Source organism: Phocoena sinus, chromosome 1 (genome assembly GCF_008692025.1).
Source record: "Phocoena sinus isolate mPhoSin1 chromosome 1, mPhoSin1.pri, whole genome shotgun sequence".
Taxonomy (NCBI): domain Eukaryota; kingdom Metazoa; phylum Chordata; class Mammalia; order Artiodactyla; family Phocoenidae; genus Phocoena; species Phocoena sinus.
The window spans coordinates 146046632-146064737 of record NC_045763.1 but is presented as its reverse complement, the minus strand read 5'-3'; the positions used below and the strand labels follow the sequence as shown (position 1 = coordinate 146064737).

At 34.7% G+C, this 18106-nt stretch overlaps 1 protein-coding gene across 3 annotated transcripts in view; it reads right to left on the bottom strand.

The window, feature by feature from the left end:
* INTS7 (integrator complex subunit 7) overlaps positions 1-18106 on the bottom strand; it is a 107955-nt gene that overhangs the window by 65744 nt on the left and 24105 nt on the right. For 2 of the 3 annotated variants that reach the window (XR_004350821.1, XM_032638297.1), the window contains exons 6-8: positions 17124-17323; positions 16534-16656; positions 1930-2047 (exon numbers count right to left, since the gene is read on the bottom strand). Coding sequence is in view for 2 of the 3 variants with exons in the window: in XM_032638297.1 (XP_032494188.1) it covers positions 1930-2047; positions 16534-16656; positions 17124-17323 (441 nt within the window). In the remaining variant the exon portion in view is untranslated. The remainder of the gene's footprint in view (positions 1-1929; positions 2048-16533; positions 16657-17123; positions 17324-18106) is intronic. The other variant, XM_032638308.1, reaches the window with a different exon arrangement.

The following is an 18106-nucleotide window of genomic DNA, read 5'->3' as shown; positions in this document are numbered from 1 at the left end:
TTTTGTAATGATTAAAATCTAAAATCAATATACTTTCCCACAAAAATATTAATAAAAACTGACTAAAGAATACAGCAAAAGCCAAAACAACTATAGATTGTATCTTGGGCATTCAAATAGTCTCTCATTAAAATGGAGTCATTACAAGTCTTCTTGTCAAATAAAACCTTACATGCAAAGAGAGGAGAGAAACAAAAGTTTTAAGTTTGCTGTTCCCACTTCAATTGCTGGCACAGTTATACTGCAAAAGGTTTATATAAGAATTTATTATTTTAGAGCTAGAAAGGACCCGGGGATCATCTGATTCAACAACCTATTTTTACAGAAGAAACTGAAGCCTAAAGATTTTAAGCATCTTGCCATGGAGGTAATAAAACCTGTTAGTTATGCATTGGCCTTGTGCTTTACATGTTAAGTTCTATCCTATAGTTGCAGTAACTTTTAAAAGTCACACCTGAAATTCTGTAACATAAGGTTTATGTCGTGAATGTTTTTATTCATAGTAGAGAAGCTCTCAGTTATAAGTGAGTGAGCTTCAGGAAGAATCAGGAGATTAAAGCTCATTCAACTTCTCAGCGGGGTCTCTCATTCCTGTCTTCCTTTCCCCTGCTGATTTTCCATGATTCCTATCAACTGCAATCTTTTACACTAAGGGTGATCATATTTTGTGAGGTCTGAAAAGGACACTATCATAAATAACAACAGGCATAAACCAAGACTATCTCAGGCAGTGTGGGACATATGGTCACCTTATCGATTTCCAGCTTGACATAAAAGTACTAGCTTAGGTAAAACCTCAGTGCTTTTTAAATAGGCAAAACATTTGAAAGATGAACCTATGAGTTCTCTTTACAAAACCATGGAAATTGTAATTTCCTTCATTCTTTTTCTTGCCCACGTGATATGGACAATGCAGACTCATCTATAAATTTACAAACATGTTTTGGAACTTACTTTTTTCCTTTTTTTTCTCATCAAGATGTTAAAGAAAACTTGGGGAAAAACCCAGAAAAACCCAAAGAAAAAAACAAAAATCATCCCCAAACCCACAAACCAGCATGACCTTATTATTAACTTTTGGGAATACTTTAAAACATCTTTTTCCCCCATGCACACCAATACAATTTAAAAATTCATATATAATCAGGATAAGTAGATACTTCTAATTTCTACCTTTAAAATATAATATTTGTGAGCATTTTTCTATGTCAATTGTTTTTGGAATAAAATTATTTTCAATTTTTTTACTTAGAAACAATTTACTAAGATAAATTCACAGGATTCAAAAGGTTCAACCAATAGCAGAAAAAGGTAGAAAGTTAGTAAGAGAAAAGTCTTCCTCATCCACTTAATGTTATATTTCTTGTGCATCATTCCAAGAGTATAAAACAACAAAAAACTTTAGCCTTAAGTCTGTTACGTAAGCAAGCTCCTCACAGGGCATTAACAAACGCATTTTGGAGTTAAATCATATTAAACAGGCAATGAGGAAAGCATTATTGAACTGGGGTAAAGTTTTATTTTAATCATTTTCCGGAAGGATAACATATGCCTAAAAGGAAGCACATGACATTTGCTTTTAAAATTCACCACCGCTTGGCCTTTGAAATACACTTGCATTTTAAGTCAGAGACATACAAAAAGCAAACCAGCTATTTTAAGCACCCTCAAAAATATTGTTTCATCCACATATAATGCAAAAAAGGGCAAATTGAGAAAAACTATAGCCTTGAGTTAAGATCAAAGATGCAAGATTTTATTATCTTAGGAATTAGTTAAGAAATCATTTTCAAAGAAATTCGTAACATATAACCATATGAAATTGAAACCTTTCCTGATTTAAAGCTTTACAGAGGAAACGACTTGAAATATCAACATGAATAAAGGATTAGCATGTTATCCATATATTATCTCCTTTCTTCTCTTTACCTGAAGCTATGCTGAAGTAATGTTTGACAGCGATGGTCCCTGACAGCGTGGAAAGAACAGACAACATTCCAAGTTTCAAGCTGTCATAAGGAGTCTGGAGGGCACATTCACAGAGTGCCTGAAATGCAGAAGAGAAAGGAATACAGAAGTTAAAACATCAGTATACCTTAAAACTGTCTACTCGTTTTAAATTTTCTAGCTTTTTAGAAAAATTATATCTTTTTTTCCATGATAAAAAACTTCAAACTGCCACAGCCAAGAGGAACCTTAGGAGACACATTAGCTAAATATAATGTTGTATCCTACATGGGATCTGGAACAAAAAAAAGACACTGGGTAAAAACTAAAGAAATCAGAACAGAGTATGAGCTTTGGTTAATAATAATAATGTACCAATATAGGTTCACTGAAGTGTAACAAATATACCATACTCATGTAAAATATCAATAATTGGGGAAACTGGATGTGGGTATGTGGGAGTCCTCTGTACTAGTCTCCATTTTTCTGTAGATCTATACCTGTTCTAAAAAAATAAAGTTTATTAAAAAAAAGTCATCATGAATGACTTTATTAAGAATCACTATGAATTATGCCCTATTTAGGTCCTCACAAGCAGACCTCCAATATATTTTGCTTACCTGACAGATATTAGTTCATATGTATATATGTGTGTGTGTGTGTGTGTGTGTGTGTGTGTATATATATATATATATTTTTTTTTTTTTTTAAATAGTAGAGAGTATAGCATTCTATCTAGCTAATAAATGAGTGAGCTATCTATCTATCCTCCTCCATTTCAGGTCATTTACTCTACTCTTGACTTAAGGTGATCTGAAGTATTACCAAAATCAAGATGCTAGTTTTTTTTTCACTGTAGTTAACCTTGAATATGTGTTCCTAGTACAGTGAGTCTTGGCTCTCCTGTATAGTTACTCTTAGGACTCTATAACATTCCTGCATGTAATGTAAATGGTCAAATAACTGTCCTGTTAAATTAAACAACTCCCATTCTCTCACAAAGTTTCAGAAAATGAGCAAAACTGAAAGACTAGGGGAACAAATAAAAATAAAATTTCAGGGACTTCCCTGGCGGTCCAGTGGTTAAGGACTGCGCTTCCACTGCAGGGGGCGTGGGACTGATCCCTGGTTGGGGAACTAAGATCCGCAGGCCGCACGGCGTGGCCAAAAAAATAAGAAATTTTTAAAAAAAGAAAACATTCTTCAATAAAATTTTGGAAAGGGTTAAACAATAAATTTAATATGACCCCAATAAAAATATCAACAGAATCTTGGGGGGAGGGGAGAACTTAGATACCTGTTTACAAATCAGAAAATATGCAGAAAATTCTGACAAAGTATAAGGACAAACAAAACAAGCCTTACCAAATATTAAATGTAATCTATAGGAATAAAATAAGTTTTTCCTACTTGTGGACAGAAATCAAAAGAGAACTGGTCCCAGAAATAGATTCAAATACACACAGAATTTAATATATGATAATGGCATTTCAAATCAGAGACTATTCAATACACAGTTCAAGGGCAACTGGCCAGTTATCTGAATAAAATAAAACTTGATTCTTGTTTCCTTTTATGGCAAATAAAAACCAAAACTGTAAAAAAGCACTAAGATTTAACATGGGAAAAGAAAAAGTGAAAAGATAAGTGCCAAAATTGGGGAAAAAAATTTATATCATGTAAGATCAACAAAGGCCCAATAATCTTAATATATAAAAGGTTCTTAGTAGTAAATAGGCAAGCAGCCCAAAAGAAAAATCAGTAGTTCACAGAGGTTATATAAATGTTTTTAAAATATAAGATGTTAAACCTAACTCATAATTTGAAAAATTTAAATTAAAATGAGTTGCTTTCACCAATCTGATGGGCCAAGATTAAAGTTTAATAATACATAACACTGAAAACAGCGTGGGGGAAATAGGCACTCACACACTGCTGATAGAACGCTAAAAGGGTGTAAATCTCATTGATGGGTAACTGGCAATATAAAACATTATATATATCACTGAGCCCCCCAAATTCCTCTTTTAGAAATTTATGTTCACAAAGGCAACTTTTTTTAACAAACTCGTCAATGGAGCAATGTAAATGGCAACAACAAAAATACTGGAAACACTCTAACGTCCATCAGTGGGGGACTGGGAATAAAGAGGACAGTACCACACAGCTGGTAAAAGAATGAAGTAGATTTATGTGCTAATATGAGATGTTCCCCAAGATGCATTCTTTTTTTTTTTAATTTATTGTATTTTTGGCTGCGTTGGGTCTTCATTGCTGTGTGCAGGCTCTTCTCTAGTTGCAGTGGGCGGGGGCCACTCTTCATTGCGGTGCACGGGCTTCTCACTGTGGCAGCTTCTCTTGTTGTGGAGCATGGGCTCTAGGCGCATGAGCCTCAGCAGCTGTGGCACTCGGGTTCAGTAGTTGTGGCTCGCGGGCTCTAGAGCGCAGGCTCAGCAGTTGTGGTGCACGAGCCGAGTTGCTCTGTGGCACGTGGGATCCTCTGGGACCAGGGCTCAAACCTGTGTCCCCTGCAATGGCAGGTGGGTTCTTAACCACCGTGCCAACAGGGAAGCCCCCCTCAGATGCATTCTTAAGTGACAAAAAGTTCTTAACATGCATAGAGTATATTTGCATTTGTGCAGAAAAAAGATGGGACATACACATGCTTGCGTGTGGATGAAAAAATTCAGGAAGGATACCTAAGAAACTAGTAATAGTGATCACCTCTACAGAGGAGACCTGAGGGAAGAGATGGAAGACACTTATATTTTGCTCACTGCACACCTATGAACTCTGTTTAATTTTTATCACATGCATGTATACTTTTTCAATTGAAAGAAAAACTTAGTTAATAACAAAAATAGCAGCAGCAGCAAACAGTACTGTGGAAGGCATGGAAATGGACTTGAAACACAAAATAGGTTTTTGGTAATGGAAGGGAAGACAGTCTATGTGATACAAACAAGAACTGGGGCAATAAGGCCAGAATATGAAGTGTTTATTTGCGGTAAGAGGAGATATATACAGAAGGGATTGAAGGCTAAGAGAGAGAAATATTGAGTAGGGAAGATTAGGCCAGATTATAGAGGGCCTTGAATGTTAGGCAGAGTAATTTAAACAGGATGAGAAAGGAAAAAGGAAGCCACTGGAGAGGAATAACGTCATCTAAAGTGTTGGGAAGATTATTCTGGCAATGGTAAACAGAACAAGTTAACAAAGAAAGTTGAGAGGTAAGGAGCCATCCTGTAGCTTATGGCAGTAATCCAGGCAGGTGGTGATTGGTGATGGCCTGAACTAGAACTCGGTGGCAGGAATGGAGAGTAGAGGATAAATATGAGAGACATTTTGAAGGAGACTGTATATGAGGGAATGAACAAGAAGGATTCAATTATTATTATAAAATATCATAACTGATGACCAGAGAATGTTGGTTCCATTTACAAAGACTGAGAATTTATGCGGCTAAACTAATTTTTGAATAACAACAGAAAACAGGAAGAGATATGAAGTCCAAGAGGAAATATCCACCAGGCATTTGGTATCTGAGATGTTGCAGATTTTTAACTGGAACACTCTCATTAGAATTCTGGCTTTGCAGCTCACCATCGCTGTGATCTGAGCCACTTACTGAAATCTTTGAGTCTCAACTTCTTTGTCTGTAAAATGGGGGTAAAGATTTATACAGAATTTATACATCTCTGGAAAAACATATAAAAAATTAGACACTGGTTACCACTGGGCAAAGGAGCTGAGTGGATGGCAGAAAAGTGGGAAATATTTTACTATATAGCCTTTTGTAGCATTTGAATTTTGACACATGAATATATTGGCAAAGAAAGGAAGTGAAGTTTAAAATAAAAGGCGGGCGGTGACATCTATCGTCTGTAAGATTAAACAGCTACTGAGAGTCAAAGCACTTCACAACCTCTGCAAGCTACTATGCTGGAGAGCAACTGAGCTCAGGTAAGAGGACTAGATTGTTAGAGGACACATGTGCTTATATTAAGGGAAGCCCTCAGAGTGGCAGAGAAGAAATGGAAGAAGGAGCTTAGACTGAATTCAACTCAAAGATTCAACTCTGAGGAAAAGGCGGAGTGAAGAATCCAGAGAAGGTACAGTTCAGAGAGTGGGAAGAGTAAGTGAGGACAGATAAGGACCAAAGAAGGGGGAGGCTGACAGTGTCCAATGTATCAAAAGGAAAGATGATAAAGGCAGAAAAAGGCTCTAGATTTAGCATTAAGAAGAACACTGGTGATCTTTTAAGTAACTAAGCAAAGTAATAAGGAAACAGACCTATAAGCAAGTGTGTTAAAGAAAGAGTAGGGAATGAAGATATAAAAGCAGATATAGACACTATTTTTGAAGTTCAAAAGAAAGCTTTTTTACAAAAGAAAAAAAAAGTCATTGCCATTAGGTAATATTACAGTTTTAATTTATTTATTTAAATATGTAGGCTACTTCCATTTATCCACTTTTTACTGCCTAAATTGTTCTGGCTTGTACTGTTAGTTTGTACTTGGGAATAAAATTATTAACCAAATAGCCCCATAGGTTATGTCCTGTCCACTTTATAAGACATATTCAAAATTATGTCTTATAAAGTGCTCTATGTATACAGATATTTAACCTTTTGGGATAATCAAGAAGGTTGAGACATGTTACATAAGATGATATTAATAATTTTAAAGAAGAAAAGATTTACCATTTAAAAAATTGAACAAAGTGTTAGAAAATCTATAAAATTATCTACCTTCTCATTTCTGTCACTTTGCACAGTACTGGATACCTAAAATGCTCTCTGTAATTACATACTGGTTTAAAGGTCCATTAATTCAATGTAGTAAGCTTAACGGAGCACATCAAAGTTCCCCAGAAATAGCACATCAGTCATATTTCAACGATGAAATATGGTTCAAGTTTCTGTTTCAAGGATGTTACTTATTACAAAATTGTTCTTACCACGACCACTTTTCAAATGAACAAAAAGGAAAAATCTAACTCTTCAAATGGAGCTCCCTTTCTCACACACCACCATTGTCACTGTCACTGACTATTTGGTCTGAATTTCTCTCTCCAGGCTGGTTTAACTCACTGCTCAACTGAGGCTCTGTCCTGAATTACTGTTTTCTGGGTCAGCTCCTAAATGGGGGCTTCTCCTCTACTCTAGAATGGGACTGGCCACCAGGGATGTGTTCCAGAAAAGCACGGCAAAAAGTTGATAATCTTCAAAATAAAGAAAAATGTCATGTTAAAAGTACTCTGTGAAGGGGATTAAGAGGTACAAACTTTCAGTCATATAATAAGTCACGGCATGTGATGTACAGCATAAGAAACATGGTGAATAATACTGTAGTAACTCTGTATGAGGACAAATGGTTACCAGATTTATTGTGGTGATCATTTCATAATGTATTTAAATATTGAATCACTACGTTATACACCTGAAACTAATATAATATTGTATGCAACCATACTTCAATTAAAAATAAATAAACAAAAGTACTCTGCCAGAGACATAATACCTCTAGATTTTCTATGTCTCCATTGTACTAACTACAAAAAGAAAAAGATTATTAAAAGAGCTAATTCTCATGTTTAACTTGTCATTTCTCCTAGGATCAGGTAAGATACAATCAGAAATCTTAGGAGAGATCAAGTCAAAAATAAAATTACACCTTTGAGAATACCCAGAACAAATAATCTTTTGCTGTGTAACAGACAGGTTGCATAAATCAACCTCTTCAGGTAAGACAATAACACCAGAATAGTGTAAACTATTAATACTGATCAACACAAATGGATATTATAGCAAGACATATAAAAAAAATCCAAAGAGAACTACAAACACATGAAAAAATATTTTTGTTCCTATGAAATTATTTGTTTTTGACTACCTTAACAATAATATGCTATACTTGGGCCTTGATTTAGGCCCTTCCTTCCTTCAGGTTTTTAAGACATTCGGAACGAAAGTATTTCCTTTAAACCCGGAATATCTGATTACAGGTGGAAATTATAATACCTACCAACACACCTGTAAAAATAGCAATAGAATGCACACAATTTGCACCTGAAATACCAAAACTCAAAAATCAATCAGCAGTGATAAGACTGGCTGAGAGGAAGAAAGGAAAGAATGAAGAAGGAAAAGGAGGAGAGAGGAAAACCTTGAAGAAAAATAATTACTCTTGGTGACAGAGTAAAATTTAAATTTGAAATCAACAAGCTATTACCTTGTAAAGGTTAAATCATTAGAACTGTTTTCTTCTGCTCTATTTCGATATTTTCAAAAATACACCCAAGCTTTGAAAAAATGATTATTTGACCACATCCATTTAATTAAAATCAATATGCTCAGATTTCAGGCACAGTGGGAAAAAATTCTTTGTGGGAGAGACAAATATTTAATAACATGTATTTTCAATTAAAAAGAACTAAAGAAAAAAGCCACAAGAAAGATAAAGATAAATCAGAACAAAAAACTTCAGTAAAGATGTGGTATACTGAAGAAATACTCGTAAGCTGTGAAATCAACAAAACAGTTAACACTTAAGTAACCATTAATGTGATTGTGAAGTTCAATGCAAATATTATTTAAAAAATTTCATACGATAACTGCGTAGTATAAAAAAAGTAACTGGTAATTAAATTTCAGATTATTTTAACAACATACAGGGGAGGAGGGAATGAAGGGGAGTAGAAAAGAGGAGAATTTAAGCCTGCTAAAATTTGCAATATTTCAACCACCATACTTTTCATTCTTAATAGAGATACACAAGTTCTTACATTAATATATAAAATATAGAGGTAGGTAAAGTAAGAATAATGTTTAATTACCATGATAAAATCTTTTTAGTTCACTAGAGAATAAAGGAACAGTGAAAACTTGATCAAAATAAAAAAGTAATGAAACAAAGGAAACAAAAAAGGACACATTGTAAACAGTCTAAAATAAGACTGTTTATAAAAGTACAAAAACTCAGTTACATCAATAAATGTAAATAAGTTACACTACTAAAAAACTCAGATTAAGTCTAAAGAGGTAAATCTAATTATATGCTATTTATAAGAATCAAACCTAAATGACAAAGAAAGGTTGAGGATAACAAAATTGGCAAAGACCTGATAGATATGTGGAAAGAAAAATAAACAAGAGGCAATATTAATATTACATAAAGAACTTGAGGCCAAAACAGCTTTAAATAGGAGAGAGGATTCTTTTACATTAATAAAAGTTCTCTCTGTGGAACAAGATAGCATTAAGATTTTTAAATTAAAATGGTTACATATAAATTGGCATGAGAAGCTAATGAATATCAAAACTTCACAGATCAAAAAGAGAAACTAATTTAAGATATAGTATACTTGAGTAGTATCAATAAGATTTCATACAGTTTTATACTGAAATATATATTAACACATATATATATTATATTTATCTGTATTACTTAATATATATATTACATTATATAGAAAGTATACCGTCTTTTCAAATTCTACGAACTGTTTACAAAAAATGATCCTACACTGCGCCACAAAGAAACCTTAAAATTAGGAATTAATAACAAAAGGTTAGCAACAACAAAAATTCCATCTGCAAATATAAAAAGCTTATCACGTCAAAAACAGAAACTTCCAGTTATAAGAAAAATAAGTACTAGGGATGTAACGCACAACATGATGACTGTAGTTAACACTGCTGTATGATATATAGGAAACTTGTTCCAGTAAATCTTAAGAGTTCTCATCATAAGCAAAAAAAAATTTTTTTTCTTGTTTTTCTTTTTATCTATATGAGATGATGGATGCTAACTAAACTTAGTGTTAATCATTTCATAATGTAAGTCAAACCATTATGCTTAAACTTATGTATGTGATGCATGTCAGTTACATCTTAATAAATGGGATAAAAGAAGAATAAGAAAAAAGGGGATAAAAACATTATTTAAACTAATTCCATGGTCAAAGAGGAAATCAAAACTGTTCTCATGGAAACTAAAGAACAAAATCATTTACAATATAGTCACCCCTCAGTACCCGCAGGGGTTCCAGAATCCCCCACTCCCTGCTGCGGATACCAAAATCTACAGATGCTCAAAGACTACTGGTGTAGTATTTGCATATACATTGCATACGCACATCCTCCCACATACTTTAAATCATCTCTAGATTACTTATAATACCTAACACAATGTAAATGCTATGTAAATAATTGCTGACAGGTGGCAAATTTAAGTTTTGCTTTTTGGGACTTCCTGGGATTTTTTTTTAGAATACTTCTTTGAGTCATTGATGGTTGGCTGAATCAGCAGATGTGATACAAAGGGATGATTCTGCAACCAAAAACCATGAAACACCTAGGAATATCTCACAGAATATGAGCAAAATTTGTATGCTGAAAACTAAAGACCACTGATGAGAAATTGAGGAAGATCTAAATAAATGGAGAGATATGCCATGTTCATAGATTAGAAAACTCAATACTATTAAGATGTCAATTCTTTCCAAATTGATCTATAGATGCAAATACCAATCAAAATCCTAGCAGACTTTTTTGTAGAAATTGACAAATTGGTTTGAAATTTTGTATGGAAAGGCAAAGGACCTAGAACATCCAAAATAAATACAAAGGTAGAGGACTCACACTACCTGATGCCAAGACTTACAGAATTCCAAGCTACAGAAATCAAAATTGTGTGCTATTGGCTTAAGAACAGATACACGGACCAAAGGAACAGGACAGAATCCAGAAATAGACCTATATAGATAAGGTCAACTCATTTTCAACAAAGATGCTAAGGTAATTCACAGAGAAAGGATAGTCTTTTTAACAAATGGTGCTGGAACACCTGGCTATCCAAACACACCTCCATTCTTACCTTGCACCATATACAATAGTCAATTCAAAATGGATTACATAGAGCTAAATATAAAAGTTAAAACTATAAAACTTCTAGAAGAAAATATACGAGAAAATCTTTGAGACTTTGGGTTAGGTAAAGACTTTCTAGATAGGGGCTTCCCTGGTGGCACAGTGGTTGAGAGTCCACCTGCTGGTACAGGGGACACGCGTTCGTGCCCCGGTCCGGGAAGATCCGACATGCCGCAGAGCGGCTAGGCTCGTGAGCCATGGCCGCTGAGCCTGTGCGTCCCGCAACGGGAGAGGCCACAACAGTGAGAGGCCCGCGTACCGCAAAAAAAAAAAAAACAAAAAAAACCCAGAACTTCCTAGATAAAAAACAAAAATACAACCCCAAAAGGAAAAAAAAGTTGATAAACTATATTTCATCGAAACAAAAAAACTTCTGTTCTTCAAAAGATACTGTATTCAAGGCACATACTGGCAGAAAATATCTGCAAAATACACATCTGATAAAAGTATTTGTATCTGGAATATATAAGGAGCTCAGTAACAAGAAGAAAACCTGAAAAAAAAAGCAGCATAAAAGATTAGAGCAGGCATTTCACTAAAGAAGAGATCTGGATGACAAGCCTATACGATGCTGGTGGATACCACTACACAACTATTCAAAAGACTAAAATTACAAAGCGATACAATAAAAAGTGCTAGCAAGGATAAAGAACTACAACTCATACATTGCCGCTTAGTATGTAAACTGGTACAGCCATTATAGAAAACAGTTTGGCAGTTTCTTACAAAGTTAAACATACATTTACCACACAACCCAACAATTCTATTCCTAGGTTTTTACCCAAGAAATGTCCTACAAAGATCTGTACAATAAAAGCTTTATTTATAATAGCAAAAACAAAAAACTGGAAACAATTCAAATGTCCATGAAGCTGTCAATGGATAAATAAACTATGGTCCATATACTGGGATACTACTCAGCGGTAAAACAGAACAAACTACTGCTTCATGTAACAACATGGATGAATTATGCTAAGCATTATGTTAAGCAAAAGAAGCCATACCCAAAAGGCTACATATTGTATGCTTCCATTTATAATTTGGAAAGGCAAAATTATAGGGATAGAAATCAGTTCAGTACTAGTCAGGGGTTAGGGGAAAGACTGACTAGAGGGGCCTGAAGGAACTCTGGAGTGATCTGAAAATGTTCTATATCACAATTGTGGTGGTAGTTACACAACTGTATACATCTGTCAAAATCTGAACTGCATATCTAGAACTGTGTACCTAGAAAAGTTTCTGTAAATAAATTATACCACAAAATCTGACTTAAAAAGTGCATTTCAGGGACTTCCCTGGTGGCGCGGTGGTTAAGAATCCTCCTGCCAATGCAGGAGACATGGGTTCAAGCCCTGGCTGGGAAGATCCCATATGCCGCAGAGCAACTAAGCCCGTGCGCCACAACTACTGAGCCTGCGCTCTAGAGCCCGCGAGCCACAACTACTGAGCCCATGTGCTGCAACTACTGAAGCCCACGCGCCTAGAGCCCATGCTCCGCAACAAGAGAAGCCACCACAATGAGAAGCCCCCACACTGCAACGAAGAGTAGCCCCCGCTCACCGCAACTAGAGAAAGTCCACGCACAGCAACGAAGACCCAACACAGCCAAAAAATAAATAATTTATTTTTTTTAAAAAAGTGCATTTCAAATTAATGGCAATGGGAACACTGAAAGTTGTAATTTATGGAATGTGGCCAACCTGCACTAAGAGGAAAATTAATAGCCTTAAGTGCTTTCATTATTAAACAGAAGAATAAAAATAAATGTACCAACCACTTGAAAGGCACAAGAAAGCCATGCTTCTGGCAAGAAAAGGGGAACATAAACACAATAGTAAGAATAAAATAAAGACAAAATTTTAAACACGGAGATACTAAAAATTATAAAGGTTCTTTATACTGATACTCATGAATCTGCAAAATAAATTAAATGGAAAACAAATTATCAAAACTGATTCAAGAGGTAGAAACCTTTGATAGGGCAATAACCATGTAAGTAATTAGAAATATTCTCAAAACTCTATCCCTGGAAGAAGTTCCAGGTTCAGATGGACTTATGTCACTTTTAAAGATATACCCTCAGAAGACAGAAAATTCTTATGTCATAGCTCTTAACCATTTCAGAGCATGGCAAGGGCAACTATTTACACTGCATTTACATTTTATTTATAACTACTTACATAATATTTACATTGTATTAGGTATTGTAAGTAATCTAAAGACGATTTAAAGTATATAGGAGGATATACATAGGTTATATGCAAAAACTACTATTTTATACAAGGAACTTGAGCATCTGAGGATTTTGGTATTCAGCAGGGGGTACTGGAACCAAGCCCCCAAAGATGTCAAGGGACAACTGTATATCAATTAAAGGAAAAAAACATGCAATCACATGAATGAGTCTCATCAGTATAATGTTGAGCAAAAGAAGTAAAAACAAACAAAACTACACAATATTTTTAGGGAGGCATATATATAGATGGTAAAACTATAAAGAGCAAAGAAATGATTATCACAAAGGTCAGAACAGTGGTTTCCATTGGGTGGGTATTAAGGCTCTGATCAGGGAGAACGATGTGAGAGAAGGAAGCAGGGTTCTGTGATTTTGCAGTGTTCTCTTTCTAGCTGGATGGTGGTTACATGGGTTTTGATTTACAATTATTATTTAAACTATTAAATATACATTGTACATGCTTCTTTGTATGTGTGATTTATCTCAAAATAAGGAAAGAAATGAGATAGAATAATACAGTGCTCTCACTTGGTTTGGTTCCCTAAAATGACTGAGCACATTCTCTTCTGGGATAATATGTTTAGTAGAAAAAAACACAAGAGGACAGAGCTCTCTTAATTCTTAATTAAGTCCTCTTAAGAAGCTCTCTTAAGCATATTAAGTCTCTCTGAACCCTAATTTGCTCATCTATTAAGTGCAAATACTAATTACTGTCCTTATGTCTTGGGGTATTTGTGACTATCAATCATAATATACCAAAACATGTTTAGAAAATTGCAAACAAACAAAAAAACACAGCAGCTCAGTTTTCATAATCTGAAATTCAAAGGTTTTTGTTACACTGTAGCTGTGATCATACCAAGAGATAATAAAGTCCATGAAAGTAAGATTTATTTCTGACAATTTTCCATTTCACTTTAAGCAGCATTTTTTTAAAAGTGGTGCATCTGTCATCAGTAATGGGTAAACAAATAGGGTTCCACTTTGAGAAAAAATAAATATAAAACATTAATTTAACCTAGGAAATGCTACAAAAGATGTCACATTAAAAGTCTAGAGATTGAAATCTGTTCTTGTATTTACAAAAGAAAACTTAAGAATGTCTTTTCCTCTGTGTGAAAAGGAGAAATACAGTTCGCTAAGTTACCCATCCAGTACCTTTCTCTAATAAATACAGTCAGCACCAAAACTGTTCTCCCTCAATTGAGTAAAGGAGACAAGAATAAAATAAACAATTTAACTGGGCTTCTCAATTAGCCTTGGTGCTGCCATGGGACAATTAAAAAGAAACTGAGAGGCAAGTCTAATTCACTAAAACAAACCTAAACATTAAAGGATGTAAATTTTTCAATAAGTAATATCTTTGAATGGTGACACAGCATAACTAGACTTATCATGGTGATCATTTTGAAATGTATAGAAAAAGATTACTATGTTGTGTAACAGGAACTAACACAGTGTTGCAGCTCAGTTATACTTCAAAAGCAAGCACACAAACAAACAAACTCATAGAAAAAGAGATCAGATTTGTGGTTACCAGAGGCACAGGGTAGTTGGATGAAAGCAGCCAAAAGGCACAAACTTACAGTTATAAGATAAATAAGTACCAGGAATGTAATGTATAGCATGATAAATATAATTAACACCGTTGTTAGGTTATGTATGAAAGTTGTTAAGAAAGTAAATCCTAAGAGTTCTTATCACACAAAAAAATGTTTTTTAACTTCTTTAATTTTGTATCTATGAGATGATGGATGTTCACTAAACTTATTGTGTAATAATTTCATGATGTAAGACGAATCATTACACTGTATAACTAAAACTTATACAATGCTCTGTCAATTTTATCTCAATAAAACTGGAAAAAAAAACGGAAAAAAAGGAAGAAGTTTTATATATTTACTTTGCCACTTCTAACTTCTGCCACCAATATCAACAATGCTCTTAGAAATTTTTTAGATTGAAACACTTAGGAAAAGACAAAGATAATACTGGGTTGGCCAAAAAGTGCCTTTGGTTTGTAAGTAAAACTAAAAGACACCTTTTTCATTTCCACCAAAAACTTTACTGAACAACATATTCACCCTTTTGTGCCACTACCTTCTGTCATTTTTTAGGCAACTTCATAATTCCATCTTTCCAAAACTTTTTATCTTTTTGAGCAAAGAACTGTTCCAGGTGCCTTTTACAGTCTTCCAGGAAATTGAAATTTTTTCCATTAAGAGAATTTTGTAAAGACCAAAATAAATGGAAATCCGAAGGTGCATTGTCTGGTGAATATGGCAGATGAATCAGAACTTCCCAGCCAAGCTGTAACAGTTTTCACCTGGTCATCAAAGAAACATTCTGTCTTACATTATCCTGATGAAAGATTAGTCTACTGACTAATTCTAGACACTTTTCGTCGAGTGCTACTTTCAGTTGGCCTAATTGGGAGTAGTACTTGTTGCAATTAATCCTTTGGTTTTCCGGAAGGTGCTCATAATAGAGGACTCCCTTCCAATCCCACCATAAACACGTCACCTTCTCTGGATGAAGACCGGCCTTTGGTGTGGTTGGCGGTGGTTCATTTCGCTTGCCCCACGATCTCTTCCGTTCTACATTATTGTACAGTATCCACTTTTCATCGCCTGTCACAATTTTTTTTTTAACATCTTTATTGTAGTGTAATTGCTTTACAATGTTCTGTTAGTTTCTGCTGTATAACAAAGTGAAATCAGCTATACGTATACACAATTTGTTTTAATAACGGAACGTTTTTGTTACGTTTAAGTAGAGAATCGCATGTGGAAATATAACTTATGTGGAACCCAAACATCAAAGCGATTAACATAACCAAGCTGGTGTAAATGATTTTCAATGCTTGACTGGATATTCTGAGTATGTCAGCTATCTTCTGTGGGGTATAATGTTAATTGTTCTCAATTAATATCTCGATTTGATGGCTATCAACTTCAACTGGGGTATCCAACCGTGAAGCAACGTCCAGCGAGAAATATCCAGCACAAAACCTCACAAACCACTTTTGACATGTTCAGTTACTGACAGCACCTTCTCCATACACTGCACAAATCTTTTTTTGCATTTTTACCTTTCTTGAAATAATAAAGCATAATAGGTCAAAAATGTTGCTTTTTTCTTCCATCTTCAATATTAAAATGGCTACACAAAAATTCACCAATTTTGATAAGTCTTGTATTAAATGTACGCTGATATGACAGCTGTCGCATACAATCTAACAAAATTGTTTTGAATGAAGTTAAAGACAACTAAGTGCCACTAGAGCCTAGCTTACAGAAAAAAACCAAACAAACCTTTTGGCCAACCCAATATAAAAATGTAAAGCAAAACAATATGCTCTATTATAATGCTATATTATTTTTCTATATAAAATATTAATGTTCAAAGCTCTGCATACCTGAATGTTTTCCCTACTCCAAGTATGTGGTGTTTTACTGGCAAGTAATTTCAGATCTTGAATAGCAAGTCTCTTTACTGCTTTCCTGGGGTCATTCTTCAAATACTGCAATAGAAGCTGAATCTACAAAGGAAATAAGTCACTCCATGAATGATACTGTCACTGAAATTATCATTAGGGATGCAGTGTAAGTTAGTGAAAGTTACATTTGAGACAGGGCTCATTTCAAATTACAGCCCCGTCATTTATTCGCTATGTGCCCATGTTTGGACCTCTTTCTCCTCTTGTATAGAAATATACTATCATTTAACTTGCAAGGTTCCAGCACAAGACCTGGCCTCAAACACTCAATTCTTCCCTTTTTTTTCCCCGCCAACTCCATACTCTGCCACATACCCCCACCTCCCCCTCATTTCTCTCAAGGCTCCTAAGAATTAGCACTATGAACAGAGGAAAAAAGCAAGCAAAAGGAAATGAAACCTCTGATCTTTATCAAAGATAAGTTATCAAAACTTATGGGTTACTTACTTTTTATCGTATACTTAATATGCAAGTTTATTGAAAAGGCAGTTAAAGAAAATTGACATTACCTGCTTAGGCGTATCAACCAAAGATGAAGCTGCAAGCAGAGTAAAGGTGTGCAAAGAAACAATCACCATTTTGTTGGAAGGATAGGATGTGACTAGCTGTTGTAAGAGCTCACGAGCACTGGATGCCAATATTGCATCATGGTGCATGTGCTGCAGGATAGGGATCAATTTCAGCTTCAAGTCGACTGGTGTGGCTAGACCTAGATACAGAAAGAATGCTTAGAGATTTCTGATCATCATCCTGGATAATAGTTCACAGTTAAAAGGTCTGATTCAATTAGCAAAATGACCATTTAGAAACAAATAGTATATTGGTATTATGGTTATAACATTAAAGATAATTATATACTAGAGCTAATCAACAAGTTCAATAGTTTTTTTTCAAAAGTATGTATCTTAACATTAAGTTGTGGGTGCTTATTAAACTACATGCTGATAGTAGAAAATACCCTTAAAAGGCACAGTAGAAAGCAGTCATATTTGCTGCCTGTTTCTTCCCAAAGGATACTAAAAGATATACACATACATGTATACATATACACACGTATATGTACAAACCCAATGGTGATTATTTGATTATATTTACAATTTTAATTATTTCCTTCAATTCTAAGTCAAGATCAGGATGTGAACAGACTGTGTATGGAGCAGTTCTGAAACTCTCTGAACTTTGTGTAGCAATGCCTTTCTTTACAGCATACAAAGCTGGAACTCCATGAGGATTCATTCCAAAGCATCTTTTCCTGTCAACATTGGAGCTACACGGGGCTTTGGGACAGCCTGGAGGGGTGGGATGGGGAGAGTGGGAGGGAGGGAGACGCAAGAGAGAAGACATATGGGAACATATGTATATGTATGGCTGATTCACTTTGTTATAAAGCAGAGACTAACACACCATTGTAAAGCAATTATACCCCAATAAAGATGATAAAAAAAAAAAAAACATTGGCGCTACATAAACAAGTCTTTTCTTCTACAGCACG